Source organism: Eurypyga helias, unplaced genomic scaffold (assembly GCF_000690775.1).
Source record: "Eurypyga helias isolate BGI_N326 unplaced genomic scaffold, ASM69077v1 scaffold5097, whole genome shotgun sequence".
Taxonomy (NCBI): domain Eukaryota; kingdom Metazoa; phylum Chordata; class Aves; order Eurypygiformes; family Eurypygidae; genus Eurypyga; species Eurypyga helias.
Genome location: NW_010260947.1, coordinates 25,821 through 50,872, shown reverse-complemented (window position 1 = coordinate 50,872; position 25,052 = coordinate 25,821). Strand labels below are relative to the sequence as shown.

General features: G+C 38.9%; 1 protein-coding gene across 1 annotated transcript in view; it reads left to right on the top strand.

The window, feature by feature from the left end:
* Positions 1-25,052, top strand: part of PARG (poly (ADP-ribose) glycohydrolase) — a 58,627-nt gene that overhangs the window by 21,840 nt on the left and 11,735 nt on the right. Inside the window, exons 7-12 of the mRNA XM_010155190.1 lie at positions 3,726-3,818; positions 5,848-6,005; positions 17,339-17,418; positions 18,206-18,266; positions 18,916-18,991; positions 20,662-20,809. Coding sequence (XP_010153492.1) covers positions 3,726-3,818; positions 5,848-6,005; positions 17,339-17,418; positions 18,206-18,266; positions 18,916-18,991; positions 20,662-20,809 — 616 coding nt within the window. The remainder of the gene's footprint in view (positions 1-3,725; positions 3,819-5,847; positions 6,006-17,338; positions 17,419-18,205; positions 18,267-18,915; positions 18,992-20,661; positions 20,810-25,052) is intronic.

Below are 25,052 nucleotides of genomic sequence, written 5' to 3'. Positions count from 1 at the left end.
TGATGGGGCTGTGACTCAGACTTCCTAGTTTCTAAGAAACTTAAAGCAAGGAAGGATACATATTTCTGGCTTGCTGCCTCTATTAAATAATGGGTTATAGCTTCAAGATATAAATGGGAAGCACATAACTGAATAGTTCCCCAAGGGGTTATTTTTAGAAAGGAAGGTGGGGTTTTTTGGTTAAGATTGGTTTTGTTTTTTAAATTTTAATGTGCTTCCATGCAATATTTAGGAGACCTTTGCCTGCATATCAGAGCATTCAAAACAGGGATGCTTAGGCTGCTTGATTAGAGAATGATGCAGAGTGACGAGTTTGGTGGCAAGGTCTGTGATCTTCTTAAAGTTGTGGAGCCCTTTAAGTGACTTATCTTTGCATAGATTCACAGAGTGGTAGGGGTTGGAAGGGACCTCTAGAGATCATCTAGTCCAACCCCCCTGCCAGAGCAGGATCCCCTAGAGTAGATCACACAGGAACAAGGCCAGGCGGCTTTGGAAAGTCTCCAGGGAAGGAGACTCCACCCCCTCTCTGGGCAGCCTGTTCCAGGGCTCTGTCACCCTCACAGTGAAGAAGGGTTTCCTCATGGTCAGGTTGAACCTTCTGTTTTCCAGTTCATGGCCACTGCCCCTCGTCCTGTCACTGGGCACCACTGAGAAAAGCCTGGCCCCATTCTCCTGACACCCACCCTTTAGATGCTGATAAGCATTGATAAGATCTTGTGAAAATGGAGTATGGTTTTCATGGCACTCAATGCTTCTCACAAATAAAGCGCACATTATTTGTCATTTCCCTGTAAGAATAATCTGGAAGTCCAATGAAAGCACTTCTGGGCATTAACAGCTCCAAATACTGTTTTCATTAGTGGAGGTCTAGTAAAAAGTCGTGCATAGGAATAATGTGGAGCATGTTCTGGTACACCGTTAGGAAGACAAGGAGAAGAAAAAGTAGAATTTCAGAGCTGAAGAAGTGCACTTTGTATTTATGCATTTGGTATCGGACCTGAGCTGTGCAATGGCTGGCCCTGCATCTGTTTTGGGAGGAAATTTTCTCATGCTATTATTATATTGTTTTCAAAGGAGCATAAAGAAAAGGTTGAAGTCTTGACAGCTATGACAAAGTCCAGTGCCATAATGTGTCACCAGATAAGTGATACTGTATAGTCTGTGGCAGTCAGCAAAGCATAGCAGCCACTATTTATATGTCAGCTTTAAAAGAGAGGAAGTGTTACCCGAAGGGGAGAGAGTATCAGAATTTGACAGCCTGGTAGACATCTGGGGTTAAATGTCAGCTTTTGAATAGATTTAACTTACATATTCATTTTATGTGCTGAGATCTGAAATTCCAGTCTTTAAATGCTCATTTGGTTACTTTATAGTGCTTGAAAACATTGTGCCTAGGAACAGAGCAACATTTCCTGCTAGAGCAGATGATGTTAAAGGTCAGGTCATCATTTTCAATATCTGACTTGTACTGTGTAAATACGTAGGTGCATATGCAGCCAGCAAGAGGAGAGAGAGATGCAGCTTGTTCATTTCTTGACATTAAAAAAAAAAAAAAAAAAATTGACTTTTAGTAATAACTTGTGTTACTTGTATTCCTCCTCTGTTTTATAAAATGATTTTCATCTTTCCTAGGCTTGCTGTTCTTTGTAAGGTCTTGTTTCAATTTAAAACTTGAAATTAAAGCCTTGTTTGTATGCCTCCATGAGCAGCATACATGATGCATGGAAAGTAACTGTATAGGTATTGCTGTTGTTTTATTTCTGCTCCCTTCCCTACCCTAAGTTGTTTGTCTTTTGAGCATTAGGTTGTGTTTTGTTTTTTAACTTCCTGAATACTCTTACTCCTTTATATCACTTAGAACAGGAGGGAATAGAGCAGAGATACTTCTGTAGTTGCTTTCATGATCTTGGAAGAACAGAAGTTGTTAGCCTTCAAACAATGTTTTCAGCTTGAGGGTTTTGAGGAACAGTATGCTTTGAAACAGTAGCACTGTGGTTTTTTCAAGAAAATTGCTGGTATCTCTTTTACATTCTGAAGCCTGTGTGAAACTTCCCGTTGAAGTGTGAATTACACAGCTTTGATTATATGACTAAGAAGATCACTTTCTGTGATTTCACAATTAGTCTTAAGCCTTGCAGAGACTAAAGCTGTTAATACCTTGATGCTGTTTCATTCATTGTCTGCTATTGGTTTTGTGTGAAATTGGTAGTAAATCCAATTATTTTCTAACAGCTTTACTTGAAAAATAATATCCTCTAGTTTCAAAGCCACAGTTTTAGAATTGAAATTATTTTAATCTACAAACTGGTAGGTGGTAGTTATCTCACATACGGATTCCCTGAATGGAGGGGAAAGAGGGAGGCAGAAGGTTGTACTGAGACCTTTGTCTTCTGTTCTCCAGCTGTAGTGTTAGTTGTATGTTCTCTCTGCTTTTTGCCTTAAACACAGCATGCAAATCTTAACAGCCAGCCATATCTAGTACCTGGATCCCCAGATGAGGGTGAAGATGCATGACTGCGCAGGGAGATGGAGAATGTGCTTTTCTCTCCTTGATTTTATGTCAGCCCATTCATACAGCAGAATGTGAGACTTCTGCGGATATGGCATGCCTTTGTGCAGCCTTGTGTATTGTAACTGCACTGCTTTATGTTGCTTTTCTTTTCACAACCTCCCATTCATGTGCTTCTGGCTTTTCTTGGAAGGATATTTCCCACCATAAAGAACCTTTTGCACCTTCTAAAAATAGTACTATGACACACGAATGGGGGTGTGGGTGGCTTCATCTGGACCCTGGTTACATGATGTTGAGCTCAGAACTGGCAGTTGCAACTTAGAAGAGAGATCCTGGACTTTGTGTGAATACAGTGGCGTGATACCCTTTGGCAGCCAAACATGCCAACAGTGGGCCAGTGTCAGGAAGGGGACTGATAATAGGACAAGAAGGGTTTGATGTGACTTGACCTTGAGTGTAAAAGCTTAGGGAAGTCTTGTGAAACATTGGTGTGCCCGTTTTTTTGTGAGTGATGCCAATTCTGGTCTTTGCTTCTGAGAATAATGTTAGAGGAGGTAGAGAGGGGCAGCTAAAATAGTCATGGAATCAGCTGTTTTACAGGAAGAGTCTGAAAAGATTGCAAAGATTCAGGATGTGGGACCAGGCTAAAGTGTGTAATCCAACGGCTGTAGTTCTTGAGGGAGCATGGTGGGGATGGACAGCAGAAAGTGCTTGGGCTTGCACGCTCCTCTTATATAGCATTTCCTGGTGCTGCTGCTGAGGACCACTGATCTGACCCAGCAGTGTCATGTGTCCTCAGCAGGAGAATGTCCACGGCAAGAACCTGGGACTGTGACCTGAATCTGAAAGTAAATCGTTCCAGTACTTCTGTCGTTAGGTAGTGATTTTTTTTTTATTGGTGCAGAAGTTGGTTCATTGCTTTGGAAAGAGTCAAATGATAACTTATTCAAGGGTCCTGTATAGGCCATTTGGGGACATGTTTTCTTAGCTGCAACTTCTGAGTGTTGTTTCTGTATTTCAGTTAGTGGCAAGGCAAGATGTGGGGATGGACTACCACAAAAAATGCTGCAGAATTGCGTGAAGCTAATAGGACCTATTTTTTTCTCTTGTTTCTTTTGGATGGGTCCTGTTTTCACAGACCTTTTGTACAGTAATTTCTGAAGTAAAAACTTTTTTTTTTTTCCCCCTTCCCCCCTTCCTTTCCTTTTAACAGGTTCTTGAAGATGCAGAGGCTCAACATTTGTTCCAGTCCATTCTTCCTGACATGGTCAAGCTGGCGCTCTGTCTCCCTAGTATCTGCACCCAGGTAAGTAAACACAGATGGCTTTTCTGCGCGCTGTAACTAATGGCCAAGGTCAAATCATCAGGAGCGTGTTGTGTTCTCAATAAAAGCTGTAGTTTGTGTTGAATGTAGCTGAGGCCTAGGGAGCAGAAGGGGCAATGCACACCTATAGTGATATAGAAAGTAAAAAAAAATGTATCTTGCTGTCATATTTTTAGGCTGAATGTCAGTAACACTTTCATTTCTATATGCTGGAGTTGCGTCTTGCTTTTCTTACATGAAATGACCATGAAATTTTTCAAGTTTGAAAATCACACTTATAAACTGACACACTTGAATAATCTTAAAGCGTCTGATTACTTGTTTTGGAAAACTTTTAATCCTAGAAGTGGTATTTTCATAAAGCCTTCATTTACTTGGCAGTGTGTTTTATTTTAGTTAGAGCATCACAGTATTTGTGCCCATACAAGCCTTAACTAATTCATCATTATTGGTGTGGGAACCAGTTCTGTAGGTGGTAAAGTTGATAACAGTGAATAAGACTGATCAAGTGAGGATGTACGATAGGTGACACATCAGCAGGTGATTTGTACGCTCCTTTGTTACAATTTTCTAAACTGGTTTTGTTGGACTGGAACAGAGAAAATCTCTCCTTGCTTTGTGATGCTGCAGGGGTCCTACAGTCAATACACGATTTCAAACAGTATGAATATTTCTTTAAAATCTTTTTACTGGTCGTTTGATGAAGGAAGTTTCTGAGAATCCTGTGAAGTTTCTGAACGCAAAATCAAGCACAAGATTTGCAAGTTCACGTAGTAATGCCTTTTATAAAGGTGATGTACTCTTAGGTAGTGTAAATTGTGAAGAACTTAGTCTCCTTTTTTTGGCTAGACATGAAGGTAAATTTGTTATAATATAACATACTGTCCAAAATACCCTGTTTCTATAGGCTTGTAGAACTTACTAGAGAGCTTCTCAGGCTTTTTCGCCTCTTCAGTTGTGTGACATAAGACATGGTAATACAGCTTGTTAATTAAATAGCCAGAAGACAGAATGAGATGCACTGAACGTGAATGTAGTAGTTATAAGAATGAAGGAAAACTCGTTTGTTTCGTGGAGTAAGTAGGGTTGTGTAGTCAACAGTCTAAATTAGTAGCAATTTCTGTATTCACAACTGAAAGGATTAAAATGTAGCTGCTTAGCCCTCCTGGAGCTAGACTAATGAGAATGGCTGGGAATATTGGAAGAAGAGGTGAGAATTGTGTTCTTTCTCCTGTCATTCTTCATGAATGGTGAGCAAAAATTCCAAATCAGGAGGCTGAAGCCTGATAAAACTGAAGATGTATAGGACTTCAGGGTTTCTTTGCCTCCCTCCCTCTCTTTTGTTTGTTTTTTTTATTAAAGAAACCCTGACTAGACTCACATAAAACTCCAAACTGAAGACCAAAGTGAAGCTGAGCTTTTTGTTTATTCTGAATATAAAAGAGTGGATAACCATGCACTTTGTGCAAATATGATACGTGTTATTCTTTAAGTAGGATTGAAAAAAAAACCCAGAGCAAGTCACAGAGTGATGCACTGTGGCAGGACTTCCACGTTTGTGAAGTATAAAGCACGGTTATTGTAGCTGAAAGCATTTCTTAAGGGTGCTTAACTATAGAGCTATTCAAAGTGGGTTTTTACTTCATTTTTTTAAGATTGCCCAGGATTTGCAACTTCCCATCTATTTTTTTTTTTTCCCCTCCCCCCTCCATTCCCCATGGTTCTGTTTGATAAGCTGTGTTTTCTTGGTCTTTCTTTTTGTTATTGATTAGAAATCTGCAGTTTGTCAAGCAAGCTTTTTCTGAATTGTCTTGAATAAACTGTTCTTGACTTTAATGGTGCTGCTGATTAAAGGGTTCACCAATGGCCTAAATTACTCTTGCTCTAATTTAACAAATGTAATTTTGTGCTCCTGTTTTTTCTTTTTATAACGGGTAAGCTAATTATTTTTCTCTCTCCTTCCCTCCCTTCTCTCCTGCCCCTCCCTCCCCCTCACTTCTTTTGTTGGTAGCCAATACCTCTACTGAAACAAAAGATGAATCACTCCATCACAATGTCACAGGAACAGATTGCTAGTTTTCTGGCCAATGCTTTCTTCTGTACTTTTCCACGTCGCAATGCGAAGATGAAGTCTGAGTACTCTAGTTATCCAGACATTAACTTCAACAGGTATGGCACTCTGGAGTAAATGAAGCCACTAACCCTTCTGTGGAAATATTATTGTTGTCATTTTGGGGAGAAACTCTCTGCTTTGATGTTTCTGTCACTAATTTCAATAGTTTGCTTTTTGTCTTTTCTGTTTACCTCTAAGGGACAAGGAAACTATGCAACTATGTAAGAAAGGATCCTGTGCACAGGAAGACATGTTTAATATTCCAGATTTTCCTTTTTCATGCATGCAGATGCACAGATGCGCTTGTGCTCTGGCATAATTAGGCAGATACAATTCCCTGTCTCCTCATAAGCCATTTGCCTGCGAATAGTATATTTCAGTAGTGCTTCAAGGTTCTATGTGGTGTGAAATTAAAGGTTGGTGTTTCCCCAGCCATGTTTCTGTTCTCCTTTTGTGTCAGCAGTGGTGATCTGCCTGTTAAGTCAGATCAATCACACTTGATTCTTCAGCATCCATACGATCTCTTGCCATTTTAAGGTAGTTGTAGAGCTGTGTGTTAAAATAAACCTGTCCTCTTTGCTACAAGTTAACCTAAAAAGGTTTCAAGATCACAATAAGAATTTAACTGAAGATGCTCTGATATCTTAACAAACACTAACTCTTTTTTCCTTAATGCGAGCTTAGACAGACTTCCTTAGAAATTTTTCTTTATATCTTTTATTTTTTTATTATGCTTAGTTCATTTTTAAATGGGGGAAGAGGATGGAGATATTTCTGCTGCAGAATGTTACGATTCATGTGGATTTCATAGAATCACAGAATGGTTTGGGTTGGAAGGGACCTTAAAGATCATCTAGTTCCAACCCCCCTGCCATGGGCAGGGACACCTTCCACTAGACCAGGTTGCTCAAAGCCTCATCCAGCCTGGCCTTGAACACTTCCAGGGATGGGGCATCCACAACTTCTCCAGGCAACTTGATTTGTACATTAGAAGTTAATTTCTTGTCTTCTCGGCACTTCTGTAGATGTCTGTGCAGATCAACCTTAAAGTTTATTTGGCTGGAGCTTGGATAGATTCTTGATCTAGAGTTTTTCTTATTCCCCACAGTTAACATGTGTAGTGTATATGCTCTGAAAACTGAGGTTGAATATTAAAATACTGCTACCTGTGATCCACCACGCTTGGGTATGTGTGTCCTAAGAGCTACATTAGACTAGAACTTCCCAGGTTAAAGTGTCAGGCATGCCGTTGTACTACTAATGGGTTTGGTGCTTGCTGTCTCTGAGGGCTAGCCAGGTTTCCCCATAATGTGTATTTCAGAAGAGAGACCAGGGTCACTGCCTTGGTGTTTATTCCAACAGTGTGGAAGAGAAGTGTGGGTGGACATTCATGTGCCATACAATTTAGCATAATTTTCCACCATTAGTTCATAAGAACAAAGAAATGAAAGGTACCACCCATGCATTAAAAAAGATTTATGTTCAGAGCAGTGAAAGAGGACAGCGATGTTCTGGAAAGAGCTCTGTTTGCACCAGCTACACAATTTTATGGGTCTGTTTAAAAGTACTTGAAGGTACCAGTTTTTGTTGTAACTTAAGCATGTTACAAATCAGGCAGTTAAATGCTTACTAACTACAGAATAAAATGATGTTAAATCACTGGAATAAATTCATGTTCTCTTCTACTGACATTGCACAGCGATGTAAAGTCACAGTAGTACAGTGTAATACTAGTGGTTAACTCGGGGCATAATGTTTTAAATTACTTTTGAATAAAAAAGCCTTGGCAAATTCTTAAGTAAATAGTTTCCTGCCATAGACTTAAAGAATGACCAGTATAAACTATTAACTAATCTGGGTTTTCCTGCACTATTCCAGTCAGTCCTCCTTGGATTTCTGCCTTAGCTTTCCAGTGCTATCACTCATAGTAAGTTCCAGCAGTGTTATTTAAAAGGGGTGGTACAGCAGCCAATCTTCAGGCCTTCTTGCATTATGGATGAGGTAATGCTCAGCTTTTAGTCACGTAGGGCAGAATGCCATTTTTATTTGTTTAAGTGCAAGAATATTCTTGCCAAACTGGAGAAAAGAAGGGAAGCTGATGTCCTTTGGCTCTTGAGGATTAAAAGTGACTCTTCCTCAGTGTTTGCCAATTTATGCAATTTTCATATAATTGCAGTTTCCTTTTTCAGTCCTTTTTTTTAATTAACCATTTGTTGTATCAAAATCTCCCCCCACCCATGTCTTGCATTTGACAATGAGCAGATTAGTGAAGTACAATAAGAGGTGTGACAAGCTGTGGATAAAATAAGAGGGAATGTGTCAGTAAGAAGGGGAGTGGCAGGATAAAATTTAGAGGAGATTGAAGAGAGTGAGGGCTGGAGAGAGTAATACAAGAATTTAGTTTTCTATTGTGCTACTGTATATAACCTGACTTAGTTGAAATCTAAAATGGGGAAGAAGGAGAGTGGATAGTATCCTACTTCTTTTTCCTCCCATCAACCCTGTGTTTTCTCACCCTGGAAAGTTAGTTCTTCAGTAGCAAGGACAGAGAATGTAACGTGTTTTCAGCTATTGTTTCAGACTTGTAAAGACGACGGGGTTTGGTCCATTGCAGCGTGCATTTTCAGCTTTAATGAGAAAGCCCTCCATGAGGCTGGGTATACCTAAAAGGCAATAGGCAGCAACTGAAGTTAAAATGTTTGTGACTTTTTTTCCCTCTTTATAACAATGTTTTGATATGAAGGCTCTGGGGGCTGCTGCTCTGCTCTGTCTGCACAGGGGTGGGCATAACAGATTGTTCCACACAGCAGCCCTTTCTCCCCACAGTATTATGGTCAGCAGCCTTTTCCAGACATTGTTCTTTCCTCAGCATAATTCATCTGCTACGTGACTGTGAATGGATTACTTTGTTCTTTGAGTGCAAAAAAATAATCTGCCATGAGTCCCTAATGAAGCAAAATTACCAAGCGGGTGCTAGCATTGGAGGGATCTTTTTTCGTCAGTGAATGTGGTGGTATTAACATAAGTCATCTGTGCTTTCCCTCTTCTCTCTTGCCCCTTGGCATTGCCAGGCAAGAGGAGAAAAAAAGTGACTTTTGCCACGGCAGCACTTAGTTTAATTGTGTGTGGTGACACCGACTGTCTGTTTTGATTGTTTATGATGCTACAGACTGAACGTCACCTATGTATAATGAAATACTCAGTAATTGAATTCTTCCCTTTCATATTTGGCAAGGATGGGCCTATTATGATTCTTAAGTCATTAATAACGTAACTAATTTCAAATGTAGCTAATAGAATGGAATTTGTAGTTTAACTTTGAGTGCTTTAATATTTATGAATTCTAGTAGATAGAATGACATCCGTTCCATGGCCAAACATTAGATCATACTAAATAGCATAAAATACTGCTTCTGTTCAGAATATCAAGCTAAATTTAATTTTTCTTCTTGAAAACACTTTTGTAATATGTAAGATGGAAATCGATTGGGCAGCTTTATGCAAAAATACCCCATCACAAAAGAAAGAAATAATTAGATTTGCCATTTTATTCCTCTTACTGATAAATTTTCCATGGGAGCTGCATGCTGGTGGAATATAGAGCATGAATTGCGTTGCCTCTTCTGAGATATCTCTACAGTTATGACGTTGGTTGCACATTTTGAAGTAGTTTCTTATGATGATGCTCATAATTAATCTTCTTGGTGAATGGTTTGTGGTTTAATGTAGCACTTTCATAAATACATATTATATATAAATATATATATCTTGAGATATCTTAAAGATTGAACCATGCTTTCTCGCATTTATTTTTACAAGATGCTGAAATGGGTACTGTCCACTGTCACACAAGACTTTGTGCTGTGGGGTCTTCCCCTTGTTAACCATGTTACCAGATTTGTGTCTTAACACTACAGAACTTGGTAATTTGGGAAACCACCTAGTTTGATTATACTTAAAAGTGAAGTGTAAGGAAAAAAAGCCTTCTGCAGTCTTGCGTCAGCGTTATGGGTGACTGAAAATGAGACAGGTTTGTCAAGGACTCACTTTGCTTTGCTGTGTCTTTGACCTGCTACAGATCCATTCTTACCTGTTGTGTCAAGTTACTGTAACTCCTGTTTTCCTTTTCAAAAAACTACTGTAGTTCAGGTGGAGGTACTGTGCATCTGCCATAGCTCCCATCAGATACTGGGATATGAATTCCGAACTGAGGGGAGTATGTCTAACGGCATAAGCCTGCTGGATCTTTCAGCACATACATGAGCGGGTGCTCTGGTCTGAAACAGCTAGTATTCCACTAGGACTGAATTTCTTTATCTTTATCAAACAAACCTTTAAAGTAATTTCAAGTGATTGGAAATGAGGGGGGAAAAAAGATAGTTAAGATATATATGTCTTTCATGGAATGTATAATATATGAGAGGAAATGGGCAAACTGTATAGTACGTTTATGCAGGAGAATTGAAATCTGATTTGCCAGTAATGCAATTGTCTCTTCATAAACAACATCAATTTTGCAACACTAATGAGTATTATCTGGGGAATGAATTACCTAGTGACTTTGAGAGAACTTGCTTTGGACTGGAAGATGCATTGCTCCTCTGAAAAGTGGTTCTAGGTTTTCTGAGTTTACAAGCGCTGAGTCTACATACCTGATTCTGTTGTGCCTACCTGAGGTGTATGTTCTAATTAGCCTTGGATGGAAAACTTGATGTAGAGCATAGCTTTCTGAAATCAATGTTTGCGGATGGTAAATGGTGAAATACTCTTTAAATAGGCAACTTGAAAAGCATGCGCTTCTGAAGTCTGGAATAATTTGCTGTAGTGATTAAAAAAAATACTCAGTCTGAATGTTTTTTTGTTAACTTAGTAAATATAATAATTTAGTTCAGAACTTAGTTGTATTGTGCTGTGGCATGTCTTTTGGTTTAGATCCCAAAATTAAAACATTTAACCATGCTATTCCTTGATGCTGAGTACTTGGAGTTAGCATCTTATAATTTCATCCAAGTCAGGTATCAATAGGATGTATTTAAAGACTCCTAAATCACCGGAACGTTTTCTTAAAACAGGTTTATAATGCTTCAAGTTACTTGGCACAATAAACAGGAGTACAAAATGAAAAGCATGAAGAAGAGGGGTGTGGGTATGTGTGAGTGTCTGAGACTGAAAGATCGTTTTTGCTTCTTGATGACCAACAAATGATATGGCTCAAGTTGTTTGTTTATACAAATCTTAAAAGTTACTATTTAATCTAATGATAAAGTTCTAATTAAACACAAGGGTGTTGAATAATATGACGTTCTTAAACAACTTTGAGATGACGACAGCTTGTACCTATGTAAGAAATTGCCTGAGGTTGAATTACTGGATTGTTTTATTTCTACTTGACACCAGGGGAATTCAAAAATTCTAAATTTCTTCTTGTATAAACAGAGAAAAGGAAAGCAGTTCTAATGCAGAAAGGTGGAATTCATGTTACTAAGTGGAAGAGGCATAAACTAGGCAGCAGAAAAGCAGAACTGAGTTTGCTGTACCTGACATGTAAGGATGTGCTAACGTTTTCCTGTTGGGATGTGCATGATCTAGACAGTGATATTTCCTTTTGTGCTGTCAGAGAGCTGGTTAATTTGTCTGCCTTTCATCTTTCTGGGAGGAATATCTCGTCTGGATTATTCTGCTTTTGATTTATAGAAAGTCCAGGTTTCATGAACTGAAGTTTTGATATTTTGAAAAGCTTTTGGTTTTTTTTGTAAAAAAACTTTTTAGTTGCCACCTAAAATTATTTTCAGCGGCTGCAGGACTTGCTAGTAAGGGTTTATATGTTATATTGGATATAAGATTTTTCTCATTTTAAATTTGCTAAGGTTTCCTCATTGTATAATTGATGTTTCAGTGTTCAAATCTGCTCAGGGCAGTGATCTCCAAACCTTTTGTGATTGCACACACCTATCAGTAGAAAATTGTGGAGCATACACCCTCAATATAGGCACACTTACTTACTTATAAATTACATACCTGTGCTACTGTGCTTATACATTACATTCTGAAACATGCACAAACGAAGAAATTTTCTAAGGATGAACATGATAAAGATAAACACTGTTTAGAAAATATTTCTTTTTATATGAATGGTACAAAAATATTTTCTTCCTGCATCCTGGAGGATTGTCTTGCACACCCCCTGGGGTGCTTTGGAGACGAGAGTGGGTCTGGTGTATTGCTATTTACAAAATTTGGATGTGGAAGCAGGCATGGAACACTATGTAATTCACTTCTCTTGATGGGGGGAGTGTAAATGGTAGCAATGAAACACTCATTGCAGCTCTGTTCTTCATTAAAAGTCCTTGACCAGTAACTGACTGGAACAGTCTTCCATCTTTTTTCCACTGGAGTGAAGCTCTAGTGATGTAGCCCTCTCGTTTACGAGGCAGGTACGTATTTTCCCACCCAATACATAATCGATTGGAAGAGCTTTCTCAAAGTACTATAGGCAAAGGATACGGGTAATTAATGCAGTTCCAGTTATTCCTATATGGTAGGCCGAATGCCATCATGTATTTAGACAGTGAAAGAGATTGTTCCCTGTCCAGCGCGGTCATGTGATAAGCACACATAATTACGTACGCGTTCCAACTCTTGCATGACGGGGTTCTCTCTGTCCGTGCACATTAATGCATACAGATTTCCTAGACGTTAGTTTCACTAATGGATACCAATAGATACTGTAAGGTGTTGCACGTTGTTACAGTGAGGACAGCTTTCTGAATTTGATGATAGGTTCCAATTTCAACTTGAAGACGTGATTATACCCATTTCAAAATAACATTCAAAGGAAGCCCAGCCGGGGCATGGAAATACTGGTATGAAATTGTTTAACTGGGAGGCTAAACCACATGATTGTAATGGTTCCTTCCGCTTGTGAAATTACTGGAGCCAGTAACATCAAGGGATCAATTTAGCTCCTTAGAAATGAAATTTTACAGGTAAACCACTGTATTTTAATTCTGCCTTAATCGGGAACAACGTATTTCAGAACTGTTTACTAAAGCTGGCTCAACTTTTCCCCAGTAAACTATATGCATGCCACGGTAATTTTTGTGTAGCTGTTAATGTTCTTAAACCGTGCTGAGGTTGTGTCCTTGGAAATGCACCCTTTGAAGGACCTTGCAGATGTGCCACATGCCTACATACTTCTAAAAATCTAGATGATACTGTGAGCCTGGGTTACTCCTACATGCCTGTGTCTGATGAGCATTCTTTGATCTGTTGTTCTTGAAAAGATGACACACTTGTGCAGCGATGCTGACGTGACTGTGTTGGTTTTTGGCTATGGAACTGTTTGCCAACAGAAGGTGCAGCACTGCCGGCTGAGCCACTTGTGGAAAGACTTAGGAGCAGGCTATTCAGAGCTTTTGGCTCCAGCTTTCTCAGGTGGAAGTGTTTTGAGTTTGATGTCAATGAGACTGCAAAAACCAAAATATTCATTACTCTTAAAATGCTTTTTGTGTCCTAAAATTTAGGAACACACTAATACAAAACAAATGCACATGTTTTTGTAATAATTAGTAGTGATACAGTATAAGGTATTGCCTTGGAACTTTATTATATATTTGCTGACAGTTGTTGAGTGGTTTTTAATTTTTTAAAATATATTCCCAATATTGGTTCTAATTTTTAATATTTTATTTCTCAAGTATAGGATTTCTCTTCAGAACAATTATGTGTCTGAATATTTGCTAGGAAACAGTCTTCATTTAGCCACAAAGACTTAATTGATCTTCTTCGTTTATGACATTGTTCACACATCTGCTTGCTTTCTTCATAAAAATCTCTGATTCCTCAGAATACTGAAGTGTATCTCTGTAAAGGTCTTTTATTTGATTAACGTTGCTGCTGTCCTGGCTTGGAAGCTGGAGAGCCAGAGACAGATTTGCGTCAGTGTTTGGCAAACAGAGCTGCAAGCTTTCTTCACTCCTGTGCCTGCTGAATTGAAGGTAGCTGCATGGCAGTGGGAACATCTTGCACAAAGCAAAAGCACTTATATCTGCAGGTGTCAGTAATATTTCAATTACTTCTACCCAAAGTGGGCTTGTGGTGCTTTGCATTTGATTTACAGTGCACTTCATTTGGATGAGTTCTTTAATTGGAATTAATGGGATTTGGCCTTGGGTTCATCCATCAGGAAACTGATTATGTGGTTGCCACTTACATTTTTGGGTGGGGTTTTTTTCTTTTTTTGGTAGGATCTGTCTTGGAGCTTGAAGAATATTTTTTTGAAATATTTATTGATGCCCTCATCTAGCTTTGCTCTTCAGAATAGACATTTGCTTCAGAAATAAAACTTCTTATAACATTTCCTAATTGATCATTTCAGAAGCAACACTCAAGGTTAAAACATTCATGACTTCCCCATCTTATAACCTTACTTACGTTAATGGGGCGGGACTGGGCCATTTTCCATGTTTGGGAGGCGAATTGCTTTTACTGTTGCATTCACAAAGATGACTGGTTACTTTGTGCTGTGCTTAAGAAAGCTCAGCTGTCTGCGTGTACTGGGGGCGTGAGTTGGGTTTTCTCTTGTGCTTTTCTTTCTTCTTCTGACTTCAGCATAGCTTGGATGTCTCCTGCATTGCTGAGGTCGTTGTAATAGGATTTCTTCAGAAGTTTAAAAAAAAAACAACATATGAAGCTGTCAAATTCAACTGAGTGAATATCAGTAACTTTAAATAATGGGATAGTATGAGGGTTAAAGGTTAATTTGTAGCCCATTAAAATCTGTGGGGATTTTTCCACTGGTATGATTGGCCTTTAAAACAGTGGTGTAAAGCACTTCATTGGAGCTGAAAACACGAGTTGTCTCGTGTGATTATATTAAAATATGCAAGGAGGTGGTGGAGTCTTCTTCCCTGAAGACTTTCCAAAGCCACCTGGACTTGTTCCTGTGTGATCTACTCTAGGTGATTCTGCTCTGGCAGGGGGGTTGGACTAGATGATCTCTAGAGGTCCCTTCCAACCCCTACCACTCTGTGAATCTGTGTAATATTCTAGTGGTTTGTGTATTGTAAACATATATGATAAAAAGCATGTTTGGAGATAGCCATCTTCAATTTGCCACTAGCTCGCTAATAAAGGTAAACTTTAGACACCAAAAATATGAGCTGAATCCGAGCATATTAATCAGATATGGTGTCTTCAACCTGCCTTAAATGGTTATTTTTTTGAGTACATTGTTTTGGGCTAACATTTGTAGTGGATTCAGTCCCAGAATGCATGTTCAAGGCTAGTGGTGTCTTAAAAATATATTTAACCATGGCAGTGGATTTTCAAAGAGAAAGTACTTTTTACATTATGTCATGGCTAAGAGAAATAAAAACTGTGAGGAGAAGGGTGATGAGAGTTCTTGTGTTAGCTGCTGTAAAAGATGTCGGGATCTGATACATGTAGCTACTGGATGCATTTAGCTTCTAGGTCAAAATGCAGTTTATTGTTGAATGCCACTGCGCTGTTCTGTCCCTACTGTGTGGAGTATCCCTCTGCAGCACGGGATGCCTGTGCCAGAAACCAGGGCTTTTCAAATTCTTGCGCCGCCCTGTGGTTTTTACCCAGTGATGTAGGGTAGAACTGAAATACAGGTATCTCTTCTTGTTACTGTAATTAGAGGTAGTGTTTTGGGGATATTTATGTGCTGTAAATGAGGTTTTTCAGAAGCGAATCAGCATTACTCTAGCTTTGATCCCAGGGGAGAAGGAAGAAAGGTTATTTATGACAGCTTTTAACTGGAGAAAAGGCCAATGCTGAACACTTCACATTTAAGGAAATAAAAAACTTGGTTGAAATTTCTTAATTGACAGAGTGACTTCACTTTGAGTGATTGTGAAGGATGAAATGCAGTTATTCTGCCTTGTCATTGCCTTTTAGCTTGATCTGACTTACTGCGGGCGTGATTTTTTTCCAGTTCTGGATTTCTCCTCCCCAGCCCACTATTTGTGCCAAATAAGGTATTGCCTTTGTGACGCAAAGAACATTTTGATTTGATGTAAAGAGGCAAAAACACCTAGTAAAGGCATGATTGGGCTAATAGATAAATAGGTAAATGAACCAGTTTAAAGAATCCATCCCAAATGAATCCAGATATACTTCCAGATGAAAGCTCAGAGAATGTATGCATTTAGCAAAGACACACACACCCCCCACCTTGATAGAACTTGCATATTGGCCCATTTTAAAATAGACCAGAGAAGTCTGGAGCTTGTCTTTTTAAAGTCCTGACTGGTTGTTCAGAGAATAATAAAAAAAAAAAAAGTTGTAAACCCTTTTTCACCTTTTTAAAATGAGTTTATTTGATTTACTATAGATTTTTGGATTAAACTGATGTCTTCATCATGTATACTTCATAAGAATTTTTAAATACTGAAAGAATCTAGTTCACATCACTACTAAAAGCTAAATTCACCTGACAGCATTCTGGATTTAAAGGCAGGTTGTCATTCCAGTACATGGAAACAAATGAATAATGTTGTGTCATTCCTTTACTTAGCCTGTTTATTGCGGGGGAGCCTTACATCCTCGGGGCTTTCACTGTATCAGACATCTTTTAGTGAACTTCCTACTCAAAGCATGTTATTTCTGAAGTCACCACTATTCTTCCTTCCAGATAAATTCCATTATGCGCTGCCAATAACAATGCCTTGTCACTTTGTTGGAAGGGGAATTAAGTAATGTGCGTTCAAGTTGCTGGAAGACAGATGATGCAGTGAAAGTATTTCAGCTAACCTTAAAAGAATACGTTCACTTAATGGCTAAAAATAGGATGCTGCTTTTAATGCTTAGGTTTTCACAAATGAATGTTTGAATGGCAGTAGGAGCCCAGCGGATGAAGCTGTTTCTGGTGGGGATGGATTCTTTTCTTTAGAAACACTGCTGGTGCAGTGCAGCTCTTGAAGGCAATATGGTTCCATTGTATCCTTGTCTGCAGCTCGCTGAGCTGGAAGTAGGGTAAGACGTTTGTATCTTGGAGTACTCCATGTACACGTTTTACCTCTTGGTCACTTCTTTTTATCTGAGCCAGTCTATTCCAAATAAATCTAGTAGCTTAACTGGATGCTCAGATTGAAATCATATTTTTGATATTACAAAATCAGTGCGAGATAGGCATTCACGTAGCATCTTAATCAGAAACTCAGCAAGTGAACAAACTTGCCACTCCTAAAGACCCATGTTACAGAGGGGCTGTCTAGGGACTTCTTTCCACAGTATTTAAATGGGAGGTTAATCAAAATATGTGCGTAATGCTTAAAAAAATCAAAGCACAACTACTAAGTAGCCTAATTACTGTGCATGATATCCCGGAAATCTAATTAATTGCTTTTATTCCTTGATTTTTCAGATTGTTTGAAGGACGGTCACCACGGAAGCCCGAGAAACTTAAGACCCTTTTCTGCTATTTTAGGAGAGTCACAGAAAAAAGTACATCCTTTATTTTTTTTTTTTTTTTAACTAGAAAGCTGATACATGAAAAATTTAATCTCATTAAATTTGGAAATAGCTCTGCAGCATTATGATGGAAGTGTGTAATAATGACCAGCTTGCTAAGTACACTGATACTCATTTTAATGTCACTTCTCATATAGATGGTGCATGCAATTATATTTTTTGCACAGAGCTTATTCTGTTTTTTCTGAGATATATGTGGGGGATGTGTAAAATATATAGGGAGATGTTTTCACCACCCTTTATATAAATAAACATATGTATTTATACATGTGTGCGTATGTTTATACACATGTATATTTATATATAATGTTTGTAACACATGCAACTGCTTGCTGCACTGCATGCAAGAGGGATCTTAACACCATAGGTAGCCATTAAAATCACGGGCTTAAAGAGGCTGAATCAAGGTTCAGATTTCCAGCAGTACGCACATTTAGTCCTTCGACTATAATGTTTGTGGTTCTTTCTAGTAGTGTTTACAGTTAAAGTGAGAACCACATAAGAAATAGTTTTTCCTGGGTCTGGAAAAAGAAAAATACTCAAACTCCAAAGAGAATTGAATATTTTGGGCTTGGTGGTAGTTTTCAATTCAAGCACGGGCTGTCAGGGGAAGATTCAAGCTGCTCTTGAGGAAAGTTAAGCTCTTGTCTTTCTGCCAAGAATGATGTTTGCAATTTTAAAAACTTACCACTTAAAATAGTCAAAGGACTAGAGCTCCAGCAGTTAATACTATTTTCCTCTGGGGTTGGTTTGCCTGTAGAACCTACGGGACTGGTGACGTTTACAAGGCAGTGTCTCCAGGAATTTCCAGACTGGGAAAGGTAAGTCAAGCATCCTGTTAATGTAAACAATTTCTTAAAACAATGACCACCGAATCCCACCCATATGGAATATGGAAGTACTACAGAAAACAATGTTTTGTACAGATTGTTATGGAGAGACGTACAGAGGGAAGTGGCTGAACTGCCACAAGTAGTTTGAGTGCCCAGAGTTTTCCAGAACATTTGTTTGCCTGTGAACCGACAAGTCTGAAGTGAATTGCTGAAACAGTAGCACATCTTTGGTGCTGTTGCTTGAGTGGGGGAAGAAGAGAGAGATGGCTTGATTTCAGAAGTGTCAGGAAATATAATGAAGTCTGGGTGATGCACAGCATGAAAACAGGAGTGTTGCAGCTCCTTGGTTAGCAAGTTAATGGGGTACAAACTTGTGTGAAAAGTGTAGAACTTCGGTTTCAAATTTGAGGTTTTGTGGTGAAAGAGGTGGAGAAACTGAACAATTAATTGTCTGTTAAACCTTTACAAATTGTTTCTGGAAGGCAAATGCATTTTCTTTATCAGGTGTTTTTTTTAACCGCCTTATGTTAAGATGTGTAATAAGTTTGGGTTTGGATGGGTTTTCTTTTAAAACGGATGTCTTTGTGTGGAGAGTCTCTAACCATCCTTTCTGTACAACATTTTCCCTCAATGACAGGTCTCAGAAAAAACTGTCTAGATTGCATGTCACCCATGAAGGCACTATTGAAAGCAATGGGCAAGGTATGCTGCAGGTAAGCACACGGAACAGTAAATGTGGCTTTATGTCATATTTTTGTCATACTTTTGTGGTCTGCCAACTTGAAGTTATTTGTTTATCCTCAGTTGACTTAAATGCCAAGATGTTATGCAGTGTAAAAGACACATCTCCATTAATTCCGTGGGCAGTCTTAGTACTGTCAGTACTCCCCAGCTCATCTAGGTTTGCACATCTACCTGGTACAGAAAGAGCTGACAGAAGAATCACAAGCCCGGGACAGTGTCAGGTCCTTTGGTTCAAACCAAGATCAAAGATTGACAAGATCAAAGCTTCAGGCTGTCAAGGGTTTCAGTTTATTTTTTAAAAAATTATTTTTGTGCCCCAGACAGTGACCTGGTCAGAGTTCAGGCGACTTTGTTACTGCTGTCAGCATTACTGTTTCAGCTGGGGAGCCAGTCAGCTAAAAGAGATTCCTAAGGTGGATGTCCCGTCCCTATCTATAGCAAGAAACATGTCTGAGTTTTCAAATGATTAAAAGAAAAAGTTCCCTTCTAGAGTTCAGTAATCCAAAATTATTTCAGACTTCTTTTGCCAGGAGCAAGTGGTGCAAAGGAAGAGGTAGAATAGGAGGACTTCCTCTGGAAAAAGCAGATGCTAGAAACAGTAGAAAGCCAAAATTTCCTACTTGAACAGTTAATGTGTAAATATGGAATAAATTAAACATTTTTTTTACAAAAAAAAAACCAACCGAACATGAATTTACCTTTGTAATCTTACTGTTCTCCTCTCTGGTTAGTTGGGTTTATTCTGCTTTGTCCAACATGACTGTTACGTTTCTCAGAGAGGGAACGGACTATTGTGCTTTGGGGCTTGCAGAGCAGTAGGGGTAATGGAGGTATCTCGCATTCCCTGGGTATTGCTGCAGGACAAATCATAACTCATTAGCTGTTAACTGTCAGAGTTGCTGTCCAGGTGGCACAGCTCAAAGCTTGCTGATGAGCCGAGGGGGAAAGCTGGACGTTTATATGGGCAGCTGATTTTCATAATTAGTATTCACTTTATTGAACAAACCAAATACTTTTAAAACTGTTGACTGTTTAAAAATGTAATTTGTAAAATATGTATTATCACGGCAAAAAATAGTCCAGAACTGCTCTGTTTCAAGCAGAAACCTTAATGATCCAAATGACTTGCCTTGAAGTGCATTTTAAGGAAAATCCCTAAGAGATTCTTGTAGGTAAAAAACAACTGGTACAGGGCAACACTGAGCTAAAAATGCTTCAGTGTGGACAGCTGGGGCAGAATGCTTATTACAAGACAACTTCATAATTCTTCCATGTCCATAAAATGCAAAAAGGGTACTGTAGTTTGCTGTTTCCATCTTTCACGTATACTGAAATGTGCTCTGTTCTTAAATATTTTCTCTTCAAACAAAACCCATACAACTTGGATTCAGAGTACTTGAGAGACAAAACTTTATGTTGCTGTGTGATATCTCATTTTAAGGTTTCTAAGAAGTAGAAAGGAAAAAAGAGAAAGGCATGCTGTTAATCAGCCCCTGTCCTGCTTCTCATATTTTTTAGGAGTAGCAACAGATTTCAGCAGTATTATTGAAATGTGTACAAGATTTTATTTACCTTGGAAAATGAAAGGATTTTATGCTGTTTGCTTATCTCCTAATCCTCCTGAATATTTTTTTGTTAGGTTGATTTTGCAAACCGTTTTGTTGGAGGTGGTGTGACCGGGGCAGGGCTAGTGCAAGAAGAAATCCGTTTTTTAATCAACCCAGAACTGATTGTGTCGAGGCTCATCACGGAAGTCCTGGATCACAATGAATGTCTTATCATCACAGGTTAGTCTTTGCAGAAAATGTTTCACATCTTATTCTGGCTTTATATACAGAAATATACTTCAAGTTGAAGTCTAGTATGTTTAAATGCAGTAGGGGATAAAAAAAAAGTCAACATTCACTTGACGAAGAACTTCCTTCTTCACCCCACAGAGCATAGGGTCGCTATTCCAATAGATGTTTTGAGAAACAAACAAACAAACAAAATGAAGGGACAGCAAGCAGGCAGGACTCTTTATCCTATATACACCTCTGAGGACTCAGTGTCTTTAGGCCTAGCAAGCATACTCTTGGGCAATATAGGCAAAAGCCACAGCTACCAGCTTTTACCTGGTCCCAGCTATTAGCAGGTGATGCTTCTGTTATGATAAAGTAGGGGTGGGGGGTTGATCCTGTCTGGAATTTGTAACGTTTGATTTGATCAGTGGGATTGAAAACTCTGTCTGAGAAGAGGAATTACCTTCAGGTTACCAGAAAGGGGAGGAAGTGGAAGAGGGGAAAAAAATCAGCATCCATTAAAATGTAGAAAGTCAGGACATGTCTCTTAAAGATTTTGATCTTGTAGTTTACAAACGTGTGTTTATGTTGTTTGTTAGTTACTTAGGGTTCATAGTTTATAATATCAAAAATTCTTCTCCCAGTATGTTGTCGAGAAGCTGTGTATGGAGAAGTGCTCTCTGTTCAGTGCTTCGCTGGAGGTGTTTTTCCTTGTGTTTCCACCTCTGTCAGGGAATTGGTGATGTTTTATTGCCCACTGGAACAAAAGAGTTAGCATCAAAATAGCTAATGCTGTTGTTAAGAACTGAAGAGGCCCAGACAGTGCTGTGTGTGTCTCGGTTCTGGACATGGGAACACAGTAACACAGTGAGCAGCTAGATGCTTCATTGCTGAAAAAGAAAATGATGCTATAATGTTTTTTAATTTACTCTAAACAACAGCTATAAAGGGGGAAAAAAAATCCCCACCTAACCAGAGAGATCCTCTGGGCAAATATTGTAATAGATTTTGTGTGTTTTATATTTCTCAGCCTGCTATATTAAAAATGTTGATTTAATTTACCTGAGCTGCTCAAACGGGAAATTTGTGGAGGTATTGGAATACATTTCTTGGAAAGGTCCTTCCAAAACCCTTGTGCTTTATCCCACATGCACACAGAGTAGAAAATCGAGCTTGGATCTTACCCTGTCCTGGAGCTATTGATTGTGCTGGGCAGAGCATTTTTTGTTTTCAGTCTTATCCTTAGTAACCTTTTTAAAACGTTTTGTTTTGGTTTTCTACCCTGCCAAAATTAATGCTTTTTCTTTGAAAACTTTTTGATAAACTGGCTTTTGTGATTATCTTTAAAAAAAGGAAAACTTCTCAGCCAAGGCTGATTTCTGCATGTATTTTGGATGTGATGCTGTAATGAGATAAACATATTGAAGTACTGCCTTCTGGGGAGGGTAAACACAGAGCACAGCTATCAGTCTGTGTAATAGCTGATGGGGGGAAAACACTAAGTGAATGTTTGTGATAGTGTTCTTCTCTAATGGAAATGGCCATTCCATCATTTTCATTTCATCCCTGGAGCTCTTCCACCTCGGTTCGTAGCCAAGTCTCCACTGCGTGTCACAATCCTGTTGATAAATGACATTCTTTTATGATGCATCTTGACTCAGCAGCCTAATGGGCATAACTATGTAGCTTAAATTTGCAGAAGAGTCTGAGAAATTGGAGAGAAATTAAATTTGTTGTGATGGCGCAGTATCTGGTTAAGGTCACTGCTGTAATGAGTATGGAACTGGTCGTGCAAACAGTCAGGTTCTTCAGCACAGACATCTACCTGCAGACGTGTCAGCACCAGTGCCAAAGGTTCCCACAGCTGCATTTCTGCTGGAGCTGTGAATAAGTGTCGGGGGGTTTCATTCAGGGTTTTTTCCCCTTTTTCTTCCCATTTGTGTGTACTCGGGCAGCGTTAGGGGCAGATGAAGCTGTGTTCTGTGTTTCCTTTAAATCTCCAAATTGAGCAGCCAGTTCAGACTGCATCTTAATGATGCACTTTTGGAGACTTCTGGGCATGTTACCTGTGCAGTAGGTGAGCTCAGATAATTGGTTCGGCTGAAAATTTACTCAAATGGGGAAAGATTGTTTTTTTTCAAAGGGATTTAGCAGGCTGGTCGTGCTGCTGTCTGGAGAGCCACGAGATTAATGGGTGGTAGAAGATAAGGATTAAAAGAACTGGTTGAAAGGGAGAGAAAAACCTTCCATTCACTTTTGGCAGTTAATGTGCTTTTATAGTAGTGGCTACAAAACCGTACTCTTGTGCTTTTCACATGTTCTCCTTTTTATTCCATGCCAGTGGAACTGCCTCTTCAGAGGTATGATTTTTAGCTCATAAGAGATACTAAAAGGACAGTACGGTGGGGTTTTCCCAGTTCCTGGGAACTTCATAATGCCATACAGATCGTATGCAAATGGAAAACTAGACTATGGAGTCTGAGAAGGTATATTTGTTTTAGTAGTACTTGCAACTTCATCTGAGATGGATGCAGTCCCATAAGCACCATCACTTGGCAATTTCACTGTTCGATGCTGTAACTATTACAATTTTCACAAAGAATGTGGTTTTGAATGGTATTGGTATGTACTTTCTTTTGACTTCAGGCTGTTTAGGTTTTGTAGTTTGTCTCTCATGTTCTGAGGGAACAGTGCTACTATACCGTATTTGTGGCTTGGCTTTTTTTTGCCCCTTTATTGTTTTTTTTAATTGTAGGAAAAAAGAAACATTACGATATCCAATTTTTTATCCCGTACTGCTTCTGTTCTTCCAGGAGCAGCAGTTTGTATCCAAGTAGTTCGCAGGCAAAAGTGCTGCTAGTTGAATAACCATTTTTGTCTGACAAATTTCCTGAGCTTCACTTATGAAAATCCATTGATTTTCATTAACTTTGTGTTTCTGGTAAATGAATTGAGAGTCTGTGACTTCTTTGAGTTTCTCTGTTATTGATTTGTTTGCTTGTTTTTAATATATATATGTATTTGTTTGCTTCCTGGTGCTTTCGTCATCAGACACTGCACTTCCATAAAAACTAATGAAAACACTGAACCTTGAAAAAGTCAGTTTAATACTTTGACTGCCATTTCATCGAGGCTGTTAGAATACCTTGATAACCTAGTGTTTTCTTTCCATGTGCTAGACACCAAAGGAAATGCTTTCTTTTCAGAGTGGGAATTTTGCTAGGTTGTCCCGAAGAGAGAACTCTCGGAAAAGTCCAACTTCCCTTGTCTGTCTTTTCTTACTGTTTGCTCAGACACTTTTTCCAAGCATTCCAGTAAACCTGATTTTTGCCAACGTCAGGAGAAGCCTTACTGAAGGTTGGTTGCCTACAATTTGGTTAGAAAGCTGGCTTCTGAATATTTAAGCTGCTCATAGTTGTCCTGTGTGATGAGGGCATGGATGTGTGTAAATATATAGGCAGAATCTGCCATCATCATTTTGGGGACTTGGATTTTGTAACAGGAAGTAAATTCGTGGTGAGGAATCTTTTACCAGCTCACTCACTTTGCATAGCAGCTTTTCAAAATAGCCTTGAGTGGAATTTGTGTGCCCTCAGTATAGTCAGTCATCTAGACAAATCTAAATAAATCAGGAGTGGGTGATAGGGCAGATGAGTTAGAAGCGCTGATAAGGCTTTTCAGTTAGAGTGAAGTTGGGTAGATGGGGAAAATATCTTACATTGTTTTAAACAGTTCTTAAGTTTCCTATGCTCGAGACTGCTGAAAGGAAGCTTTCAAACTCCCATGTCAGGTGAGGTTAAAGGGGAATAGTTTTACGTTTCTGATAGAAGTTGGACAATTTAGAGGTTGAAAAACTGAGATTAGACATTCGTATTTTCAGAGTATCACTGATCTGTGTGATAGTTAGACATCTTTTGTCTTAGCAATCAGATGCTGTCAGCTTACACGTCTTTCTGAAACCTGTTTTTCTGTTGTATTAGAGGCATAGCTGGTGTCACTGTCTGTAATTAAGGGGTTGCTTAACAGTTCTCTTTTTACTCCTATTGTTTGCATAACTTGTGCCAAATTGTACCTGTATAAACTGAAATATTCCCAACAGGTATTCTTTTCAGTCCCCTACTTTTTGAAATTTAGCTGTTTCGAGCTCAGAACAAAGGGAGAAGCTGTGGTTTTACTGCGATGTTACTTTAGGGGTATTTCTTTGAAGCGTGTGTGCATCTCTGGGTTTTGAAGCAAAGTCCTGAAGTTT